The sequence below is a fragment of the Harpia harpyja genome, chromosome 21, assembly GCF_026419915.1.
Source record: "Harpia harpyja isolate bHarHar1 chromosome 21, bHarHar1 primary haplotype, whole genome shotgun sequence".
NCBI lineage: Eukaryota > Metazoa > Chordata > Aves > Accipitriformes > Accipitridae > Harpia > Harpia harpyja.
The window spans coordinates 9,602,902-9,621,826 of record NC_068960.1 but is presented as its reverse complement, the minus strand read 5'-3'; the positions used below and the strand labels follow the sequence as shown (position 1 = coordinate 9,621,826).

Sequence of the window (18,925 nt, the reverse complement as noted above, 5' to 3'; positions counted from 1 at the left end):
AGATGGCACTGAGAACTGTGTACAAGTATCTGAGTGCTGAAGCTGTATCAAAACAAAAAAAATGCCATGCATAGAAGAAATAGGTCTTTTGGGTTGGGTGGGGGATTTTTATTTTTTATTTATTGAACAACAGAGGATTTGCTGTGGAAGTATGGATGTTTACTTTTTTGTTTCTGTGGATGTTCTGGAAAGTTAAGTATTTAATGTTTTATTTTGTATGGTTGCAGCGGGAAGCAAATCAGAAGACTCGGAAAAACATACACAAAAACATTCAACATCTCGATTTTAGTTTTCTCACCAGTATCACAAAACACAGAGCTCATGCACTAAACTTTGTGGTACTGATTTAGAAACACTCTTAGCATTACAGTTTTATATGTGAGGTGTTGTAAATCAAAGGGAGATTATGTAAGGACCCAGCATGCCAAGATGAAATTCAGTCCTAGTGTAAGTGAGCACAATTCTGTTAAAACAGACGGAATTGTGCCCATTTAGCCAAAAATTTTGAGTCTATGTTTATTTTGTGTTCCTGAATGCTCACTTGCAAGCTTTTCTGATAGGGACAAAACTCTCGATGAAATAAATGGGGTTACACTCACATGTAGGCAAGTGGTAAAACTAAGGGAAAAATCTTCATTTACTATAAACTGGAGTAGCTTCACTGACTTCTGCAGAGCTGTGACAATTTACACGAATCCAGGCTCTGTTCATAATGGTCTAATTTTCAGAAACACTCTGCCTCTGCAATTCCAACTGAAGGCAATGAGAGCTAGGGTTGCTCTGCATTTCTGCAGCGGAAAAATTCAAAGGCCCTTTTGTTATCATTTAGCACATGTGCTTAGAAAGTGTAAAAAAATTAAGATCATAGTGATAGCATTTTCAGCAATCTTGTGTATGCGTACTTACTTACATAAGGTGCAAGCAGAATAAAAATCAGATTGGGCCCCCTGCTAAGGAGTCCTTGTTATTTTTTTAACTCAGTCTTGTCAAGCAGAGTCTTATTTAGGCCTTTATAATTTCACAATTAGAGAAGATACTTGCAGTTCTACTACTAACTCCATACAAGTCAAACAAAGGTCTACTTGTTTTGAATGAAAGCATGATAAAACACAGATACCCTCTAACTCTTGCTGTGGTTCAATGTAGATTTCTTCCATCACTTACGCAGACTTTGTCTTCACTGTTACACCAGTATCCACCCTGTGTTTTTTTCCTGGTTGGTGACGCTGGCTGTTGCATCAGATCAGGAAAATCAAACCATTTGAAGAAAAAATTATCAACCTGCATTCTTCAACCCCAGCTGTATGATCCTATCCCCTCCTTTTCACAAGCACTAGCAATTGAGCCAGTACAGGAAACTGCTGAGCCAACTGGAAAAAAAGATACCACTTGTACTGTTAAGAGTTTGCCTGCTCAGCTCCTTGACTGGCTCACTGTGGATTTGATAGGTGCCAGAGCTAAGGGTAAATGTGGGAATGTGGCCAAAGGTGAAGGAATGTGGCCCTAACTTCTAGGAGCTGGTTTCCTTTAGTTTAACTTATATTGCAAAATTGCACCCATGGTATCACCGCAGGACAATGCTGTCTGTAGCACCATTAGTTTACTGTAATGGAAAAAATTTTAGGTGGATTTTAACACCAAGTTAACACAAACATTGTAAGTAAATAGTAAAGCCTTTATTCTCGTTAAGAACAGCATTTTGAAAATAAAACATTTGCCCATGCTTTACAACCTCTGTAGTTTTGTATACTTATGTACAGTCATCGTGGTACACATTGATTGTCTTGAAAATCCTTTAAAGATGTACTTAATAAGATACCAGTATGCAACAATCAGCGGAAAAAAGGGTACGTTATAAAACACACATTAATACATTTAATAAATATATATTATCTATCAAAAATGAGCTTTAGCTCTCATCAATTAATAAAAAGCACCTGCTTTGTAATCCTGTAAGTTGGTAGAATAGTCCAATTGTTTTATTATAAAAGCTACAATGCTCCCTTTTGCATGGCCTTTGGTTTGACCTAAGGCATCAAGCTCAAACAAAGCCAACCAAGATGCCTGTGTTTAGACTAAAAACAGAAACATCTAGTTCTATAGTATTTCACGTACCTTGTTTATAGAAACAACTCTATGTATTGAGAGTGTTCTTCTGAAGATGCTACATATTTTCTGGCAAGTGTCAAACACCCTCAACTCATCTGAAAGCAGGATCTGTAAAGTATGGCTTTGAACTTTTTTCCAGCCATTGATCAAAAGCCAGTTATTATAAATCTTGTTTTGGTAATAGTTTTTTCAGATGCTTTACAATTTCATTTTTCTGTATGGAAACACCATGAGCACATAACCATCAAGGGACAACATAGTAGCTTTTATAGTGTAAAAGCTAATTATAATTAACTGAACTGCGAAAGGCTTGTGCTTGCTTACTTATTATGTTGTTCACAGATGCTCTACATTCTAGATAACTTTCATAAAAGGCAAAAGTAAACCATTTGTTTACTGTAACAAAAATATAAGTTAACATAAAGGTGCCTTTCTTCAATTACAGTTTTATTTAGGGCATTTTACATCACAGACTAGTAACTTAAAAAAAAAAAGTTGCTTATTACTAATTGTATAAAGTTGGAAAATAAAGACCCTCCTAATCTATTACCACACCTTCACCACCACAAATTAAACCCAATCCTGCTAATTTTTCATTTTGTGAATAGTCCACATGACTAACCCAATGAGACTAGTCACGTGAGTAGCAGTTTGTAGGATCTGGCCATATCTTTGCAAAAGGCCTCAAATTCCAAACAACTTCGTCAGGAGCAGGATTGGGAACTCTATTTATCAATTCAGTCACATCTAGAAAAAGAAAAAACCGTTTCTTAAGATAACTATATCTTGTACAGATTTTGTCCAAGGTCTGTAAAATGTGTGTTATAATTCATAAATCTTGGTTGTAGCATGATAAACTTTTAAAAAGAAAGCTGTCCTACCATTTATGCCATGGTCATCTTATATGTTTTTAAAATAAGAGTTTTATGAGGTTTTTTTTTTTAATTGGCTTTTAAAAGCAAAATTCTGCAGGTAAATGATGGTAATAGGTTTTTTACTGTTCCAAATGATGCATCTTCTGGGTAACTATCGCTATCTTAAATACTTATTTGATCAAAGCTTTGCTTAAAACAAGCGAAATGTATTTCCAAGTTACTGAATAGCATGCAATATCCACCCCTACCCTACGTGGTTACTAAGGCCATCTAGTTACTTACAAAATAAAATAAGCAATCCCTAAAACAAGCACATGCTTCCTTTGCCTCAAGGAGGGAAGGGCAGGGGGGAGCTAACATACTCCTTTACTCATGCATGACAGAAAAACATTGCTTCTGGAAGAGAAGGGCTTTGAAATAAAACCCCATAAGATGATCATGGCAAGAATGGCAATATATATTTTTTCCATTTATATATACATATATATCTGTGTGCAACACTTAGGGACTGGTCTTGCAGCCTCTGTACCTGTATGTAGACCTACTGGTGTCGAAGGGACTACTCGTGGGAGTACAAGTCTGCAGGACTAGGTTCCTAATTCAGTAGAAATGGAGGTACATGAAGAATCAGGAAGACTCTTGAAAAATAAAAAGCTTGTCTTTCTTTTGCAGTATACAGCAAGTAACTTCTCTCTGTGAAGCTACTAAGCTATTCAGTTATTTGTACATTATATTTTTTTTAGTTTGAAAATATATATTTTTATTACAGCATATGCAAAGTTTAATTGTTATACGTTTCCTATGCCCTCAAGTAAAAACAATTAGCTTTTAGTATCGAGGAAAGCTAAGATTAACATTGGCCAAACAGTGAGGATACAATGATGTTTTCAATGTCCAATATGTGTTAAATGTTAAATAAAGGAATGATTGCTTAAACGTAATGAAAAACCATGGCACAAACAATGGGCAATGGGAACCTTTTAAATAACCTGGAGAAAACAAAGATAAAAAGCTTTGAGAAAGTCTGCCTTATATCAACTCAAAAAAGTGGAGGGGAGAGGGAGGACTAGGGAAGAAACTACCTTAAAAAAACAAAAACAACAACAAACCACCTCCAGCACGGAGATTCTACTAGCTAGGCACTAAAATGCACAACCACATTTAAATGCACAAACAACTGCAGTCAAGGGGACTACTCATATGAACAGGGATTAGAAAGGGAGGTCTTGACCCTATCCGCTGCTGAGTTTCTCCTGAAAGGTGGTCAGTACTTCTCAGCTGCCACCGCTTTCCTGCTTGACAAGATCAGCCCAACAGAACAGGCTGGCTCTGGCATTACAGTGGGTTGCCTTTAATCCACCATCACAACGAACTCCTCCTGGCAAACTCGAGTCATGTTCTCTCCCCAGCTAAGTCTTTGCAAAAGTATATCCCTCCAAAGTTTCACGTAGTGGCTTTGTCTGTAGTAGACATGAGAGCGCGTGGCTCTTTGCTTGCACCTGGGGTTGAGGCTGGAACAATGGGGAATCGATCCCACACGGCCGAGGAGAGCTGCCTGTGCTGGACCTGCGCTTGTTCTCTCTGCCTCAAGAAGCTCTAGAACTCGCATGAAACATGCATAGACCTTTCATCCCTCCAGAACTGCATCTCCTACACCAGCTCTTTAAAGAGAAGAGTATCAGCCTACAGTGTAATGGTAATTTAGTTGCCACAGAGTGACAATGCTTGACTACACATGATGCTATGTGACTGTACAGTACAGCTAGATAATGAAGCAAACAATGTACTTCTCATGACATTTGAAATGAAGGGAAAAGGAGCAAAATGGAAAGAAATCCTGCATGTTTTCACACTGTAGTGGCAATCTCTTGTGGCAACATTGATTAAGTTTAGGTGAGAGGAGGGTATTTTGCAAGCAACTGGCAACCAACAAAAACAGGCTTGCCTCACACACTAGTTACAGACAAGAGAGTATCTTACATTTCAGAATACAATATCCCCCTCTTCCAATTTAAGGTGTGCCTACTTCTATTTTAAATTAGGTTCAGTTTCAATTTTACAATTTTGCTTTTGCAGTTATCTTATCAGTTCAGTGGTGTTCACATTTAGACAAAATCCTCTGTAGGATTTCAAAAGCTCCTGGATGTTTTGTTGCTTTGTTCTGGTACTGTTACGGATTCCTCCCTCAAAGACACACTGCCAGGGAACAACATCTGCAACAAGGGTTCTTATTCTCTACAGCCTACAGCCTTTCACCAGAGGTGTCGTCCAGTGTAACTTGGCGGAGCAGTTGGTATCTGGAAATAAGGATAATAAACCCATAACTGAGAGATCTAGTCTGTTCAAAAATCAGTGTTATCATGCTACACGTACATGACAGCTTTCCAGACAGTAGTTCCAGAGAAAAGTGATACAAAGAAACTCATCTTCCACCCATACAGTACATTTACCTCTCTGTAAAAACCATGACTATATATACACATTAACCTCTCATTTTACTATCTGATGTTCTCCATTAAGCTTTGTATCCACCTCAAAACAAACAAAAAAAAAACCCAAACAAATTCTCCAGTTTCTCATCCTTGAACTGCCTTTTCCCTAAGCTGCATATTCTGGTATCAGAAAACATAGGCATAGATGAATCCAAGCATCAGAAGGATGCTATTCATTACTGACTGCAAAGCACAAGCCTTTTCTTTTTATTCAAGTTGGTATGTTTCCCCCTGTCTTACACACACAGGTCCCTCTTGTTCACTAAAATCAACCAAAACTTTACTTATTTAAAAACAAAAAGACACCTGCAATCAGTTCACATTACTTGGTTTTAAATGCAGAGGTTGAGTTATGGAATCAGCTCATGATTCAAAATAAAGAAAACCCAACTCACATGAGGATAAACTGGCTCATGGGTAGATTTTTAAGAAGCATGTAGGTATGCATGAAAAATATGGGGATGAAAATTCTTCTTTTTCAACAGTATGCCTGCTATATGATATGTCTTCAAGTACAAATTACACATCAAGAGAAAAACATTTAGAAAGTCTATTTGGCATCAGATCACTAAGCCATTCTTACAACAACCAGGCTGCAGAAAAACAGGTCTATCAAAGAATGGCATGCCAAACTATTGTCCAAGAAAGAAAAAATCAATGCTATTAACATTAAAATATTCTATATTCCTCTTTTATGAATCCCCTTCCCAGAGACGTACGCATCTGTAACTTACTTACAAAGAATTACATACATTTTACAAGAAAATGGAAGATATGTGAGAGACCACCACTATCTGCAACAATGATTACTTAATGTACTGGCCCGTAAACGTTTGTGTGACTCACAGCATCTTGAAAAAAAATCAAGTCAGAAATTGTGTCACGTAATAGTTATGTTAAATACCTTAACACAAATTTAATTTGAAAGGGCCATTGAATATGTAGTCTCACTAAAGAACTCTGTTCACTCAAGCTACACTGCAAAATGTGAACGGCCAAGTAAAGAAATGCAAAAATACTTTGTAATTACATCTTTTCTAGAGGGAAGGGAAGCATTACATGCATACTTTGCTGCCCGAATTTTCATTTATAGCTTTCCCCCTGCAGTGAATAAGCTAAAAGCAGGTTTTTCAATTAGTAGTGGTTGTATATATCAGTGCATATCAAAGATTTCTTAAATCATCACATTTTGATACTTACAGTCCCACCATTTAGCACAACTGCCATCTCAGTTGGCTGATAAACATTGCTTCTAAAAGGAGCACTAGGTCGGCTTCCCAAACTGCCGTTTCGAAATCCTGCCGTTCTTAGTGCTGTGTTTAGAAAAGAGAGATCATTCTTAGGAACACAATTAATGCTGTGCATCTCCTTTGAAATCATAAAAGTATCTTGCTTCCAGTTTAGTTATTGGGAACTTTGCCATTGATTTTAACTTTCATGCTGCCATACCAGTTTTCACATTGCTTTTGAACAGCAGTTTTTCTTATATTGTTGGGGATGGATCTCACAAGAATCAGTTTTACATAAAATTAACTGTTTGCTGTGGAATGGGAAAAAAATTATTGCAACCAAATTTTTGAAGTTTGCTTAGTCTCATTTCAATAGGAGCTAAATGTCTTCAATCACCAAACCTTTCATGTATCTTGCCCAATGTATTTTACAAAGTGCTTACTGTATTGGTCTGGATACTGTGGGGTTAAGTAAAATGATATTACATTTTGCTTTCTATCAAATTCAGAGGACAGGGATCCAAAACATTGCTCGAGCCAGTAAGCATGCTCACAACCCCCCCGAGCATTACTTCAGCATGACTAGCATATAAGGATTTTCCAGATGTTTCAGATTATATTTACTCTGAGAAACTAGAAATATGAAGTAAATACTGCTTTCAAATAGCTTAAACATGGCAAATGACTGAAGCAAAAGAGAAGATACTGATTGTCCGTCTGAATGTTTATACCAGAAATACATCAGTCTCTCCATTAATTTTAGCACAAGTTTGGATTTAAGATGCATATTCTGAATGAGAGATATGCATAGTTAGGGATATGCTTCTTTCTCTCTAAACCAGTTTGGGGACTGGCACATACAAACTCTCTTTTTACTTTGGGGGTAAATAACGGCTTCACTGAATTCAGATGTGGCCAGGGAACAGAGCTTATTTATCCATGCGACTTGTGTGGTTACAATGGGCAATACTCATCTGTGAGCTGGTAAATAGAAACATGCCTAGTTCAGGCACCTGGGGCAAGAATTTCCCTTAGATTTAATTCAAATTACAATTCTATACTCTGTCTGAAATCGTGAATGAGATGAAGTTTACAAGAATTTCAGCATAGACTTTAATGAAGCCAGGATTTAATATAGTTGCGCTGTGTGGAACAAGATTTAAATGGATCCTACTGCCATATGCTGTTCTCTATCCACTGCTACTCCTCTCTTTGGGAGTTGTGCTCAGAAATGAAGAACAGTATTGATTTAACACAGAAATTTAGAAATCCAGCCCTGCAAATGCTCAATTGTTGACTTGAGATACACACAGACTCTTACTTGCTCTGTATTTTAAAATTAGGTATTTTTGCAGAACACTGGGAGAACAAAAGATGAAAATGCCTAAACCAGAATTATGTATTTTTTATTTTGTATTTAACCGTCTCAGGGTCAGTAGTATTCTTTCTTTGTAGTTTGGCTTCTTACTGTGTTAAACACAAATGATTGCACTGGTATTTGCTAGTACACATAAAGAAAAAAAACTCTTTATAATGCATACTATCATTAAAATATTTACACATTTACACAAAATATTTACACAAAATTTCCATGGTCATTTCAAAGTTATCTTAAAGAGCTAGTAAATTCGATATCATATTGCTAAATTTTCATTCCCTATTATTGCAGTAAGTCTAAAATTCTTTTAACGTGAGAATCAGAGATGAAGCTTGTGGACAAAATACTCATTTTGGAACTTTTTTCTCATAGCAGTTTTACCCTTTTTCCTTGTACTTTTTCCATTACTATTAAATACATCTACTTGTGTAGAGTATGTATAGGTAAAAAACAAATAGTGCCAAGAAGATTTGAGCAAATGTAGTGTCAAAGTCTCCTTTAACACATATTTTAAATTTTCCTAACTTTGTTTTTAGGCATTGGCTCTGAAGTCAACTTGTAGTACTAAAAGTTATTAAATGAAACTCAGTGAGTACCAGAGCTGCTTAGGCTTGCGTTTCTTGACAGCTGTAGCATTCTACATTTCACATCCAGATTTTTCATGTATAAGGCAAATTCTCTGCCTTACAGAAGTTGCCCTACTAGTGTACGCTGCACTTCCAGAAAGTGCTGAGAACTCATTCAAGTTGCCTTTTTCCAGGGTTTCTAAATACTTTAGTAACATTTTTACAAGACAAAGATATGAAAATAACTCTTAAGTAGATATTTCAACTTATCATATGAATATTAAAATCCCAGATTAGTATGTTGCTTAAATGATGTTTAAATAACTGACTTTAAACTAGTTTTGCTTTATTAATGCTGAATGATATTTCTGGAATAGAACAGCTCTTGTTGTTATGTGTAACTTGGAGGTACATTTTGCTAAGAAAGAGATACACCAGGAGAACGTACGCTTGTTTGAACCTATAGTTTAAAGGTTGTTCAGATTCTTAAAATGCTGCTTAAAATCTTAAAAAAAAAAAAAAAAAGAAAGAAAAAAGAGCAAAATTACTAAATTACTTTATCCAAGTATCAATGGAAATAACAAGAATTAATGGAAAATATGTTTATCCAAGCATGTTTTCTATTTAAAGCTAACTACTTACTAAAACAAATATTACAGTCAGGGAACTAAGAGGTGTTTTCTGGTTATCATGTCTTCCAAAATTTTACAACTAGTAGATCTTATATTCTTGAACATCATTCTTAAGTATAATTGAAGAAAGTATCCCTCCTTTAATTTCTAAACTCTTAATGAAGAATTCTTGAACTGAGGTTAATTAAATGAATAAAAGAAAAGAACATTCTCTACATACCTACAGAGAGCCAATTGCTAATAGATTCCAGGTGCTTAGCCACTGACTACCATCAATACAGTGATCTGACTTAAATTAAAACTTCAGCAGCCATAATATGCGAGTTGAATATTATTACCTGTATTTACTTTAAGTTTCTACCGTACCAGTAAGTTTTGTCTCCAAATGCTGTTGTCATAAGTCTGTACTTAAAGAACCGCTGCAAAGGAATAATGAATCCGTTTTGATGTATTAAAAATGTATGTATCCTTCTCCCGCATGCCATAGGAATAGGAATGACATGCATTTTTTTATGGTAAATATTAATAAGGGCATCAGATAAGGAAATCTATTTTGTATTGTACTGTGTAAGACTCAGATTAAAACAGACCATAAATTGCACTACAACAGATACTATAATGATTTTGTAGCTATCATACGTCTATCCATTTCAGTAAAAAACTTAAGCACTGAATGATTAGATCAAAAAGGAGCTTCCAGTTCTTTTTTAAAATGCATGCATGAATGGGAATAATACAGAGTGAAAGATCCAATTTTGTTCTTAGATCTGCCTTAGTCAGAAATAGCTCCACTGAAGCCACAGCAGTTACCTTACTATGAAATTAATTTAATGGGGGATGGAGGACAGTAAAAAAAAAAAAAAAAAAAAAAAAAAAAAAAAGAGCCTTTACCATCCATGGTGAAGCTGCCTCTGCTGCTCTGGAACATTAGTAATAAACAAACTTCTTTTATCCATGCAATTTTTTGTTTGTTTTGCCACTGCCTTTGGTATATACTCATAGAACTTAACTCCTTTCTGTTCAAAGCTTCCATACTAGAAGGAGACCTTTAAAGTTCCTGCTAAAACACTTAGAGGAAAAATGCCTTCCTGACCTGACATTGCGCCAAACGAGAGTGCTGTTTTCCTCCATGTCTGGTCTGTATCCAGAGGAAACATCAAACCCAGAGGAAATCAAAGATACATAAAGATGAATAGGAACATGAAGTGCCTGGACAACGTGACCCAAGCCTTCTTTTGGGGGCTGCCAAAGCAACGTGGCAACTATTGGCTGGGATTCCAAAGTCCTCTTCTCAATTAGAGAGAATAAAAAGCAGTGTGACTAGTAACGAAATCCTTTATCCAACTGTGGGACAGCACCAGTCTGCAACCTGCACTACAGAACACCATCAGGTTGTGCTTCCCAGCACTGGTTGCATAAGCATCCCTGTGTATTTTCTCATATGTGTTAAATGTTCAGCAATGGTTTGGATCTCTTAAGCAACCAGCTGTTTGCTGGCCTCTTCAGTAATCATTCAAAAACATTTCACTGCAAATTTTAATGATGTGTCATCACACATTGTTCTACGTCACCAAACAGCTATAACAAGGAACACAACAATGACCTTAAAACCTCTATGTATGCATAGTCTGTTCAGATGTTCAAGCCTTCAGAACAAAGACTGTCTTTGAACTTGTCTATATGCCACTTCGCATTTTTTCCCTCACAGTGTCACAAAGTGGCACTAAACCCCATTTTAATGGAAATATAATTAATAGTAATAATTTTGTTGCGCAAGAGGCTGAGCGTTTTGTAACATAGAGCACTTACTTGATTTTTTCTTGATTTTTTGAAAATACTTCATATTAAATGTTGTTAACTGATAGTGACAAAAAATGTCATTTAAACTATTTTAAAACAGAGGGTATTTTTTCCACAGTGAATTTTTTTGGCTTTCAGTGTTGGCTTTGCATTTGAAATTGTTCAATTTTTCAATGAAAAAACCCCATGCAGAAGAATCATTTTAACAAAACACATGTATATTCTGTATTGCATTTTTTTCCACTTTTTTTCCTCCCACTAGGTGATACCTTAGTGAAAATTGTAAAAGGGAACAATATGTAGTGTGCAAAATATGGCATTTGTAATAACCCTTGTTTTGAACACCTGAAAAATGTCTCACACAGATGATTTGCTTGGCTACTACAGGAAAATATAGTCCTCTATAGTAAATTCTTACCTGCATTATGTTCATCCATTGAAAAGGCTTTGTTTTCCATGTAGCTCCGAGGAAGCTGTATATCTTCCTCAAAAGCAGTTTCACGCATCCTTGGCTGTGAAGTATCAAAATAATTGGGAGTGTTATCCTGCTGTGATGGAAGGATGGTACAGTGGACCTCTGGGATGGCATGAAAAATAACAAACACCCAACCACTGGACACCAGTGCAATAGCAAGAGTGGGATCACTCCATTTGTCTCTTCTCTTTAGCTCAGCATTACCAAAGAGGTACATAGTCATCCAGGCTACCCAAATCAGAATGGAAAAAAAAAGTGTTATAATGAGGCATACTCCATTTTTCTTCCATTTCTTAAACTTTCCACAGAGAGTGAAAAGAGAAAATCCCATGGTAACTACCATCAGGAACATAACATAAATCAAAGCCATAGCAAAATCCATTGGTTCGTAGCTGCAGGCCAACTTGTTATCTCTGACAATTGTCAGTATTAACCACTCGGTTGCAATAATGACCTGAACGAGCATCAGGCAGATTGCCACACCAGCTAGATGCCAGCCAGATGGACTCTTCCCATGTCGAACTAGTCTACGAAGTCTCCAGGCTTGAGCTAGCAAGCACGAGAAGCACAAAGCAAAGATAACTCCCCACAGAAATCTTCGGGTAGAGCACACCATTTCATCTTCTTGTATGATGAAAGCAAACGTCAGCCCAAACAGTCCGAGAGTCCCAAAAAGAAAGAGGAAGTGCATTCCCAGGGGGCTCTTCTTCTCTTTGTCCTTGATGAAGGGCAGCCTCACCAGCAAAATCAGCATCAGCAGTAACGTGGTCAGCACACCTGCCCCCGCAACTGCCTCCACAACTATTCCCCAAATGGCATCCAGGTCGCACAGGTAAACGTACTGAGGGAGGAGATCCAGTCCGCACCCTCTAGACGTACTTGAGTTTTCAGAAGACCCATAGCTGATCACGAAGAGGAGGAAGAAACCAATGGCTGGGTAGGTTTTCATTTTTCTGTCTGAGACAACAAAATATTTGTTTGTTTAGCTATAGTTCACTTTGGAGGATTTCACAGCAATTGGAAGCACAGCTTTTTTCAATAGCCCATGTTTACTGTTTTTTTGCACGGGATTTGCAGCTGGCATAGCCTACCCCTAGTCCCCTTTGCCGCCCTCCCAGAAAGCTGCTTTTGCCTGTTGTACTCAGAATGCAAACTGACTCATTTCTGTGTTTGCACAGATTGAAAACAACATTTCCAAACACTGCCCTTGCAAATATCCTAAAACGCAACCAGAAGAAATTATGCATCCTGTTGCAAAATAATACATTATCTACAGTACTTTTTTGTTCAAATTGAGGTGCTTAAAGTATGTGTAAATTGCACTGGGCCTGATGCAAGTGTAAATTGTATCAGAATTAGACTCTTTCACAGCCTTGCTCCTTTTACTGGAATAAAGGCAAAGTCAAAACCACTTTTTTTTTTTTTTTTTAAGGGTAAAGCAGTCCCAGGAAAATAAACATTGTGCTTTTTTTTTTTTTTAAATGAAAATCTCGTTTTTATGGTCGGTCAACAGGCAGTTATAATATTCACTCCTTTCATCCTCTTCCAAAGCCCAGGTATTAGATAACATTTGCAAATGGGAATGATTGGCTAGAGAAATCCCATATTCTGTGACAATGGTGCACACATGCAGTGTCATCAATCAACTAATCAAAAATGAATGACTTATTGTGCTTCTTAGCAAGTCTAAAGCCATTCAAAGGAAACAAACAACAAAAAACAGAGCATCACTTTCCCTGATCGAGAGAGTGAACAATGGTCAACTCTCTAGGAACACACAACACAGCCCACCTGACTATCGGGACCAAAAGCCTGGATGAATCCCAGTTTAGTTTTAGGAGGAAACACAGGTTAGGTGTTTTTAAAAGAGATACGTTTAAGGCATTTGCTTTTATTAAGCAAAGCAGGGCAAAGGAGATAGTTAAAAATGTAACCTTTAAATGAACAATCTACCCCAGCAATAGCTGCCCTGTAAGAGCAGTCTGAAGAAACCATTACATGTAGCAGATATGAAACCTGATGCTGTTAACCTTCACTTGCACAGTTAGTGCTGCAGGTTCCAGCAGGATTATGTTCATTGATGTGAGCAACACGCCTAGGTGAAAATGTTCAGAGTAAGAATTCCATTTGTACGGTATGACCATACAGAAGAAAAGCACCATATAAACAGGCAATAATGTTAGTCATATAGCTCACGTGACATGTTTAAGATACAAAGCGAGAAGCAGAGAAACTATTGGTAGCTCTTTTGTAAGTTAGACAAACAGCCCTAAAGGATTACCCATCTAAAGATATTTCAGAAATCAGAAATGCATTTAATGAAAACATCGAAAACTTTAATGAGAGTTGAAAATGGTTTAAAGTAACGGTGCAATGTTGTTGTGTTGAACACGATCAGTCATAACCAATACAAAAACTATTTATATAGACTGTCTGAAACTGTACAGAGTCTCTTACAGCTGAGAACTATGGGTTTTCTTCCTGTGCATTACAGTCCTGTAATCACCAAAGCTAAATCTTGAGGATCTCAATCTTCAAACTAATGTTCATTCCCCTTTCACTGCATAAGGACCAATCCCATTTTTGGCCTCTGCCAGGAGACAGATGATGGAAATTATGCTGCTTCCTATTAGGGGCACCAAGACAGCAAATGTGCTAATATAAATGCGTAATGACTTTACAGTCTTTATTCATACGACAGACAAAAAAGCTTATTACAAAACTTCATCTTAGAAGTGGAAGCTGTGATAAATAATGTGATCTGGAATTGGACAAACAGGAAAAGGGTGATCGATGATCTTTCCCTGCCCATAGAAATGACAGTATCCTTGCACTGTTGAAAGGGCTACAATGTTCTAATGATGCAATGACCTGCAGCTAATGACTAATGATTTTTTTTCCTACCTGGCTGTAATTTAATTTATGCTGAATTAGTAGAATATTTACTTGTTTATATCTGATTTGTACAACAGGTTTCTCAACAACTGTCGCAACACTCATTAAAAACACTGACTTTACAGACAGAAAACTAATCATCAGTGAAATATATTCATTTTTGTATTGAATACAGTTACACTCAATAAATCTCCTTGCCCTAAGAGTACATAATTAACTAGAAGGAAACATTGTGACGGTAGTTTTGCAATTACTTCTATGCACAGGCAGTTCCTACTTCAACTAGTGCATTTCCTCTTTAGAATATCCAAAATGTCCCAAGAAGTGTGAAATGATCAGTGCCTGCTGACACAAAGGGAGGAAATCCACTAGGATATACTAAGGCAATGCTGCAAACTACTGGTACCAGTTTCAAGAAGCAGGAGGTCATGTGGAAAATGATTCAAAATTCATTCTAATGCCACCCAAACTGGCAACAATAAACAGCCCTTAAGTGAGGATCATGTTAATTTTCCACTATCCTATCACTTACAAATTATGATATGCATGTACTAAATTGGTTTCAATACTAGCTTTGTTTATTAGCTACTCTCCAAAGACCTGGGGGGTAATGAATTCAGTGCAAGTATCTCCAGTTCTAAGATATTTTCCAGTTTTCTGGTTACTTTATTCATGTCATGTAACCCTCATGTGATTGAGCTATTCTAGGACAGTCTGTTTCCATGGAGATTGTGCTGCATGGGTAAGCAGTCATATTGTCAGCCCATCATTTGTTTCCTCTTCCTATTTGGAAGTGTTTGGGAAGGGGGAAGGGAGGGTTAATGAATTTTGAGTATTTCCCCCTCCACGAAGAAGTAGTTTCTTCTGGGAAGGGGGGAATTAAGCTGTGACAAAATACATTGAGAATTCAGACAAAACATATATTCAGAAATGCAGAGATGTTCAACTCAAGAGGAGTTTTCCCAAGTTACTTCCATTTATGAAATTACCTTTGTGAGAGCTGATGGAGATAAACAGTGGTTCTCTTAGAAAGCTCCTAGACAGCTATAGTATTGATCAAGAAATCTCTAGGACTGCTGAGAGGTATTCTTGGTGTGAATCATATTCCTACCAAATGTCAATAAGTCTCACTAAACACTAGATCCTGTCCACACCAAAGCTTGCAAGCAGGGCTCAAAATCTCCAAAGGAGGAATCTTTTCCCCGCCACTGCTATCAATATAGCCATGTTTGCAACCTGTTTACTATGTGTTTCTGCCTGACTAGGTAAAAACTGGCAACGTTAATAATCAAGTCCCTGTGACGATACCAGCCAAAATCCTCTTTCTAGCACTGGTACTCAGCACTGAACTCAGACAGCTGTATGTATAGCCAAGGGAAAACACTACATTACAACATACAAGTTTGGCAAGGGAATATCACAACTTTAGCTGAAACCACAGATTCAGTAAATTTAAGGGAAAACTACAAAGTCTTTTTGCCAGAAAAGTCGTTTTGGAAAAGAGAAGTATGGGGTTTTTATTAAAATAGTGTCTTCCTCAAGCCTGTGCTGCGTGGGTAGAATGGCAGTCCTGTGTCTCTTGAAATTTTGTAGTTAAAATCTGCTGTCTGCATGTTATCGCCAGTAGTTATCTAAATCAGTAACTGTAAAGGAACAGTATTTTTACCTCTTTATGTCTACATTAGCTCTTAGCAAAGTTATGCAACCTCATGGTAGTAGCGACAGCGCTCTTACTTGACTGGCACTTCACTTCTATTACCAGAGAGCTACAGCAATAGTAATACAGAAATGTCACAGAAACTTTCCAGCACAGATATAGTAAGTGGCACCGATACATCCCCCACATAGCTGAATGGAACTGTTCATACAGAGGGAAATAAACCTGAGGATTTTTTTTTCCCCCAGATCCCCCACCAAAATTGTATTTCATTAAAACTATTAAGCCAACATACCTGAACCCAGAGCAATCACGAGCACTTAAAATGAATCAATAAGCCTTACACATTTCAGGCAAAAGCAGCATACAATTAGCAGGACAGCTTCCAAATCCAGTCCTCAGTTTTTGCTCCAAAATCTGCTCTCAATGACAACAGTAATAACTCCACTGTTTTCAACAGAGTGAACTCCCCTACATTAACTGGTGTAGAATGACTACAGAAATTGCAGACACAAAGCTGCCCCAGCGGGTACGAAGTACTATTACAAGCAACTAAGCAGAAACAGAAAATCTCACAGTTGTCATCAAAAAGTTGTTACGGTTAAAAATCAATGAGGCTCTCGATAGCTAAAGTCTTCTGACCAAAGATTGCAAATATCTCTTATCTGCTCAAAAAGATACTGTCGTATGCTGCTAGAAAATATATATAAAGAATAACAAATCTGTAACGATGCAAAGATTTAAGGTTAGGCTATTCATGGTTAGATGTATTATCTGTTCCCCTTTTTAGAGTCCTAATGTTAATCAATGGATACAGGAAGATACATCCAATCACAGAGAAGAAAAACAATCTAGTAAATAAAAGCAATAGTAGCACAAATAGTAACCTGCTCTGCCACACATAGGCAGAAGACTGGTTCACCGTACAATTTCCGAAAGAAAACCACCCCCACCACGAAGTGTTGTGGAGAGATGCTAGTGAGTGAGGAATTAATCACAGCACGGGATCTCTGCCAGCTCCTTTTGATCACATCTGAAGAATGAGCTTCAGGACTGATAACAGAGCAGCAACAGCCCAGCCGAGATCAGACTACTGAAGAGATGTATTTCCAGAATAATTAATAGTGCAATTGTGCTTTGTATGCAAAAATACAGCAGTGATTTAGAAATCCCCTGCATTAGAATTATACACATCATGCTATATACAGCCGCATGGTTACAGAAAGCAAGACCCCACTCCAAAAAGGACACGTAGAAAAAGTACTGCTTTCATTTAGAAATACTTTGCAATGCTGAATATAATAAGAAACGATCTTTCTAATGTTCTAGGTGCTCACAATTCCCTTCGGTCAGATTCTGTATATCGCCTGTGCCTAGATACTTCCGACTATAACGCCTGATGTTCGTTATACTACTGATAGCAATCGGTGTTTTTCTTTTCTTTGCTAATTCTCAGACTGTTTCTATTCATGTCACAGCCTCATGACAGATGGGTTTCCTTCACCTGATTTCTTCTGATGCAGCGAGAGAACACCTCAACACCGATACTCACTGGTGGTAAGTAGCAAGCGTATCACTGACAAAGAGATACTCAGTACTATAGTGATGATAACCAACCTAGGTGTTTAGGTTCAGCACGCAGGAAATCCTGTTAGCCCTGGGATAAACATTAGGTCAAGTGTAAACAAAGGGTTCACATAAGTGCTAAATCCTACCTCTATCTGGCTTCGGGGAGAGGTAATACAGACACAGGGCTTTTTATTAACTACAGGGAAAACTGCTAATGCTGCGCAGCCCGTCTGCTGTCTGCACTGCACCCGGCGCTGCGCACCCACCACCCGGGCTGGGGCTCCCACCTCCCGCCGGCCCCGGGACCAGAGAACAGCGGCGGGGGGCAACGAAAGGCTCTTCCCCCTCGGCCCGGATCCCATTACCGCTGCCCTTGAGCTCCCGCCCAGGAGCGAGCCGGAGAGCAGCGCAAAGGTGCCCGGCTTTGCTGCAACTACCCCGCGTACGAGTGCGAAGCCAAGCAGCCCCCTCCTTGCAGGCCGGTACGCAGCTGCCTCCTCTCCGGTCTCCCCTTAATCCGCCTGCAACCTCCTCCTCCTCCCGTAGGATGTCTATCCCGCGCCAGCCGCCGCTCTTTTGTCCCTTCGCTCACGTCTCTCTTCGGTTTCTTTTCCCAGTCTCTCCCTCCCCCGCCTGTCCCCGCTCTCCTTCCCCATCCTGTCTCTGAACTCCTCTCCCCTCCTCGCCAGGCTTCTTCCCCGCTCCCCGCCGCCGTGCGCAGCCCCCTGCTCCAGCCCCCCGCCCCCGCCCCGTCCTGCCCTACATCCCGTCTAATCCCCCCCCCGGACTCCTACATGCAGCCTGTTGTCTGCTCGCGGCCACCGGGCTAATTCTGCGCGCAGCGCACGGAGCAGAGCCGGGCGAGCGGCTCCATTGTGCCGCCCCCCACCCCCCGCCGCCCGCAGCGATGCCCCGGGGCCGCTCCCCCCCTCCCTCCCTCCCTCACTCACCCGCTGGCTGCTGCGGCCGAGGGCGGCGGGGCAGCTCTGTCCGCCAGCCCGCCGCAAGTCACATCCCGGCACCGGCGGCGCGGCGGCTCCGCGGCGGGGAGCGAGCGCAGCGCCGAGCCCCCCCGCGGCGGCGGCGGCTCATGGAGCGCCCGAGCCTCGGTGCGCGCCGTGCGGAGCGGAGCGGTGCGGTGCGGTGCGGTGCTCTGCCCTGCCCGCCGCGCTCTGCGCCCGCCGCCCCGCCGCGCTACGGCCCCGCGGCCAGCCCCCTCCCACCGCCCCGCCCCGGCACGGCACGGCT

General features: G+C 39.3%; 2 protein-coding genes across 4 annotated transcripts in view; one reads left to right on the top strand and one right to left on the bottom strand.

Moving 5' to 3' along the window:
* The window catches only part of IQCK (IQ motif containing K), a 55,616-nt gene extending 43,993 nt beyond the window's left edge, over window positions 1-11,623 (top strand). The window contains exon 9 of the mRNA XM_052772413.1: window positions 10,308-11,623. Coding sequence (XP_052628373.1) covers window positions 10,308-10,333 — 26 coding nt within the window. The 3' untranslated portion in view covers window positions 10,334-11,623. The remainder of the gene's footprint in view (window positions 1-10,307) is intronic.
* GPRC5B (G protein-coupled receptor class C group 5 member B) lies at window positions 1,655-18,869 on the bottom strand. 3 transcript variants are annotated; one of them, XM_052772407.1, is made up of 4 exons: window positions 18,628-18,869; window positions 11,500-12,513; window positions 6,677-6,789; window positions 1,655-5,281 (listed from the first exon to the last, which is right to left on the bottom strand). In XM_052772407.1, the coding sequence occupies exons 2-4, from the start codon at window positions 12,503-12,505 to the stop codon at window positions 5,237-5,239; spliced, it is 1,164 nt and encodes a 387-aa protein (XP_052628367.1). In that variant the 5' UTR covers window positions 12,506-12,513; window positions 18,628-18,869; the 3' UTR covers window positions 1,655-5,236. The 3 variants fall into 3 exon arrangements, with proteins under 3 accessions (XP_052628367.1, XP_052628368.1, XP_052628369.1); XM_052772408.1 differs by lacking the exon at window positions 18,628-18,869 and adding an exon at window positions 17,661-17,765; XM_052772409.1 differs by lacking the exon at window positions 18,628-18,869 and adding an exon at window positions 16,404-16,763.
* Between the last annotated feature and the right edge of the window lie 56 nt (window positions 18,870-18,925).

Excerpts from the sequence above, each read along its gene's own strand:
- GPRC5B (XM_052772407.1), bottom strand. The coding sequence starts at position 12,505 with ATGAAAACCTACCCAGCCATTGGTTTCTTCCTCCTCTTCGTGATCAGC. Across the intron at positions 6,790-11,499 it reads AATGGATGAACATAATGCAG|CACTAAGAACGGCAGGATTT; the intron begins GTAAGAATTTAC and ends TTCTAAACACAG. Across the intron at positions 5,282-6,676 it reads TTGTGCTAAATGGTGGGACT|ATACCAACTGCTCCGCCAAG; the intron begins GTAAGTATCAAA and ends CCTTATTTCCAG.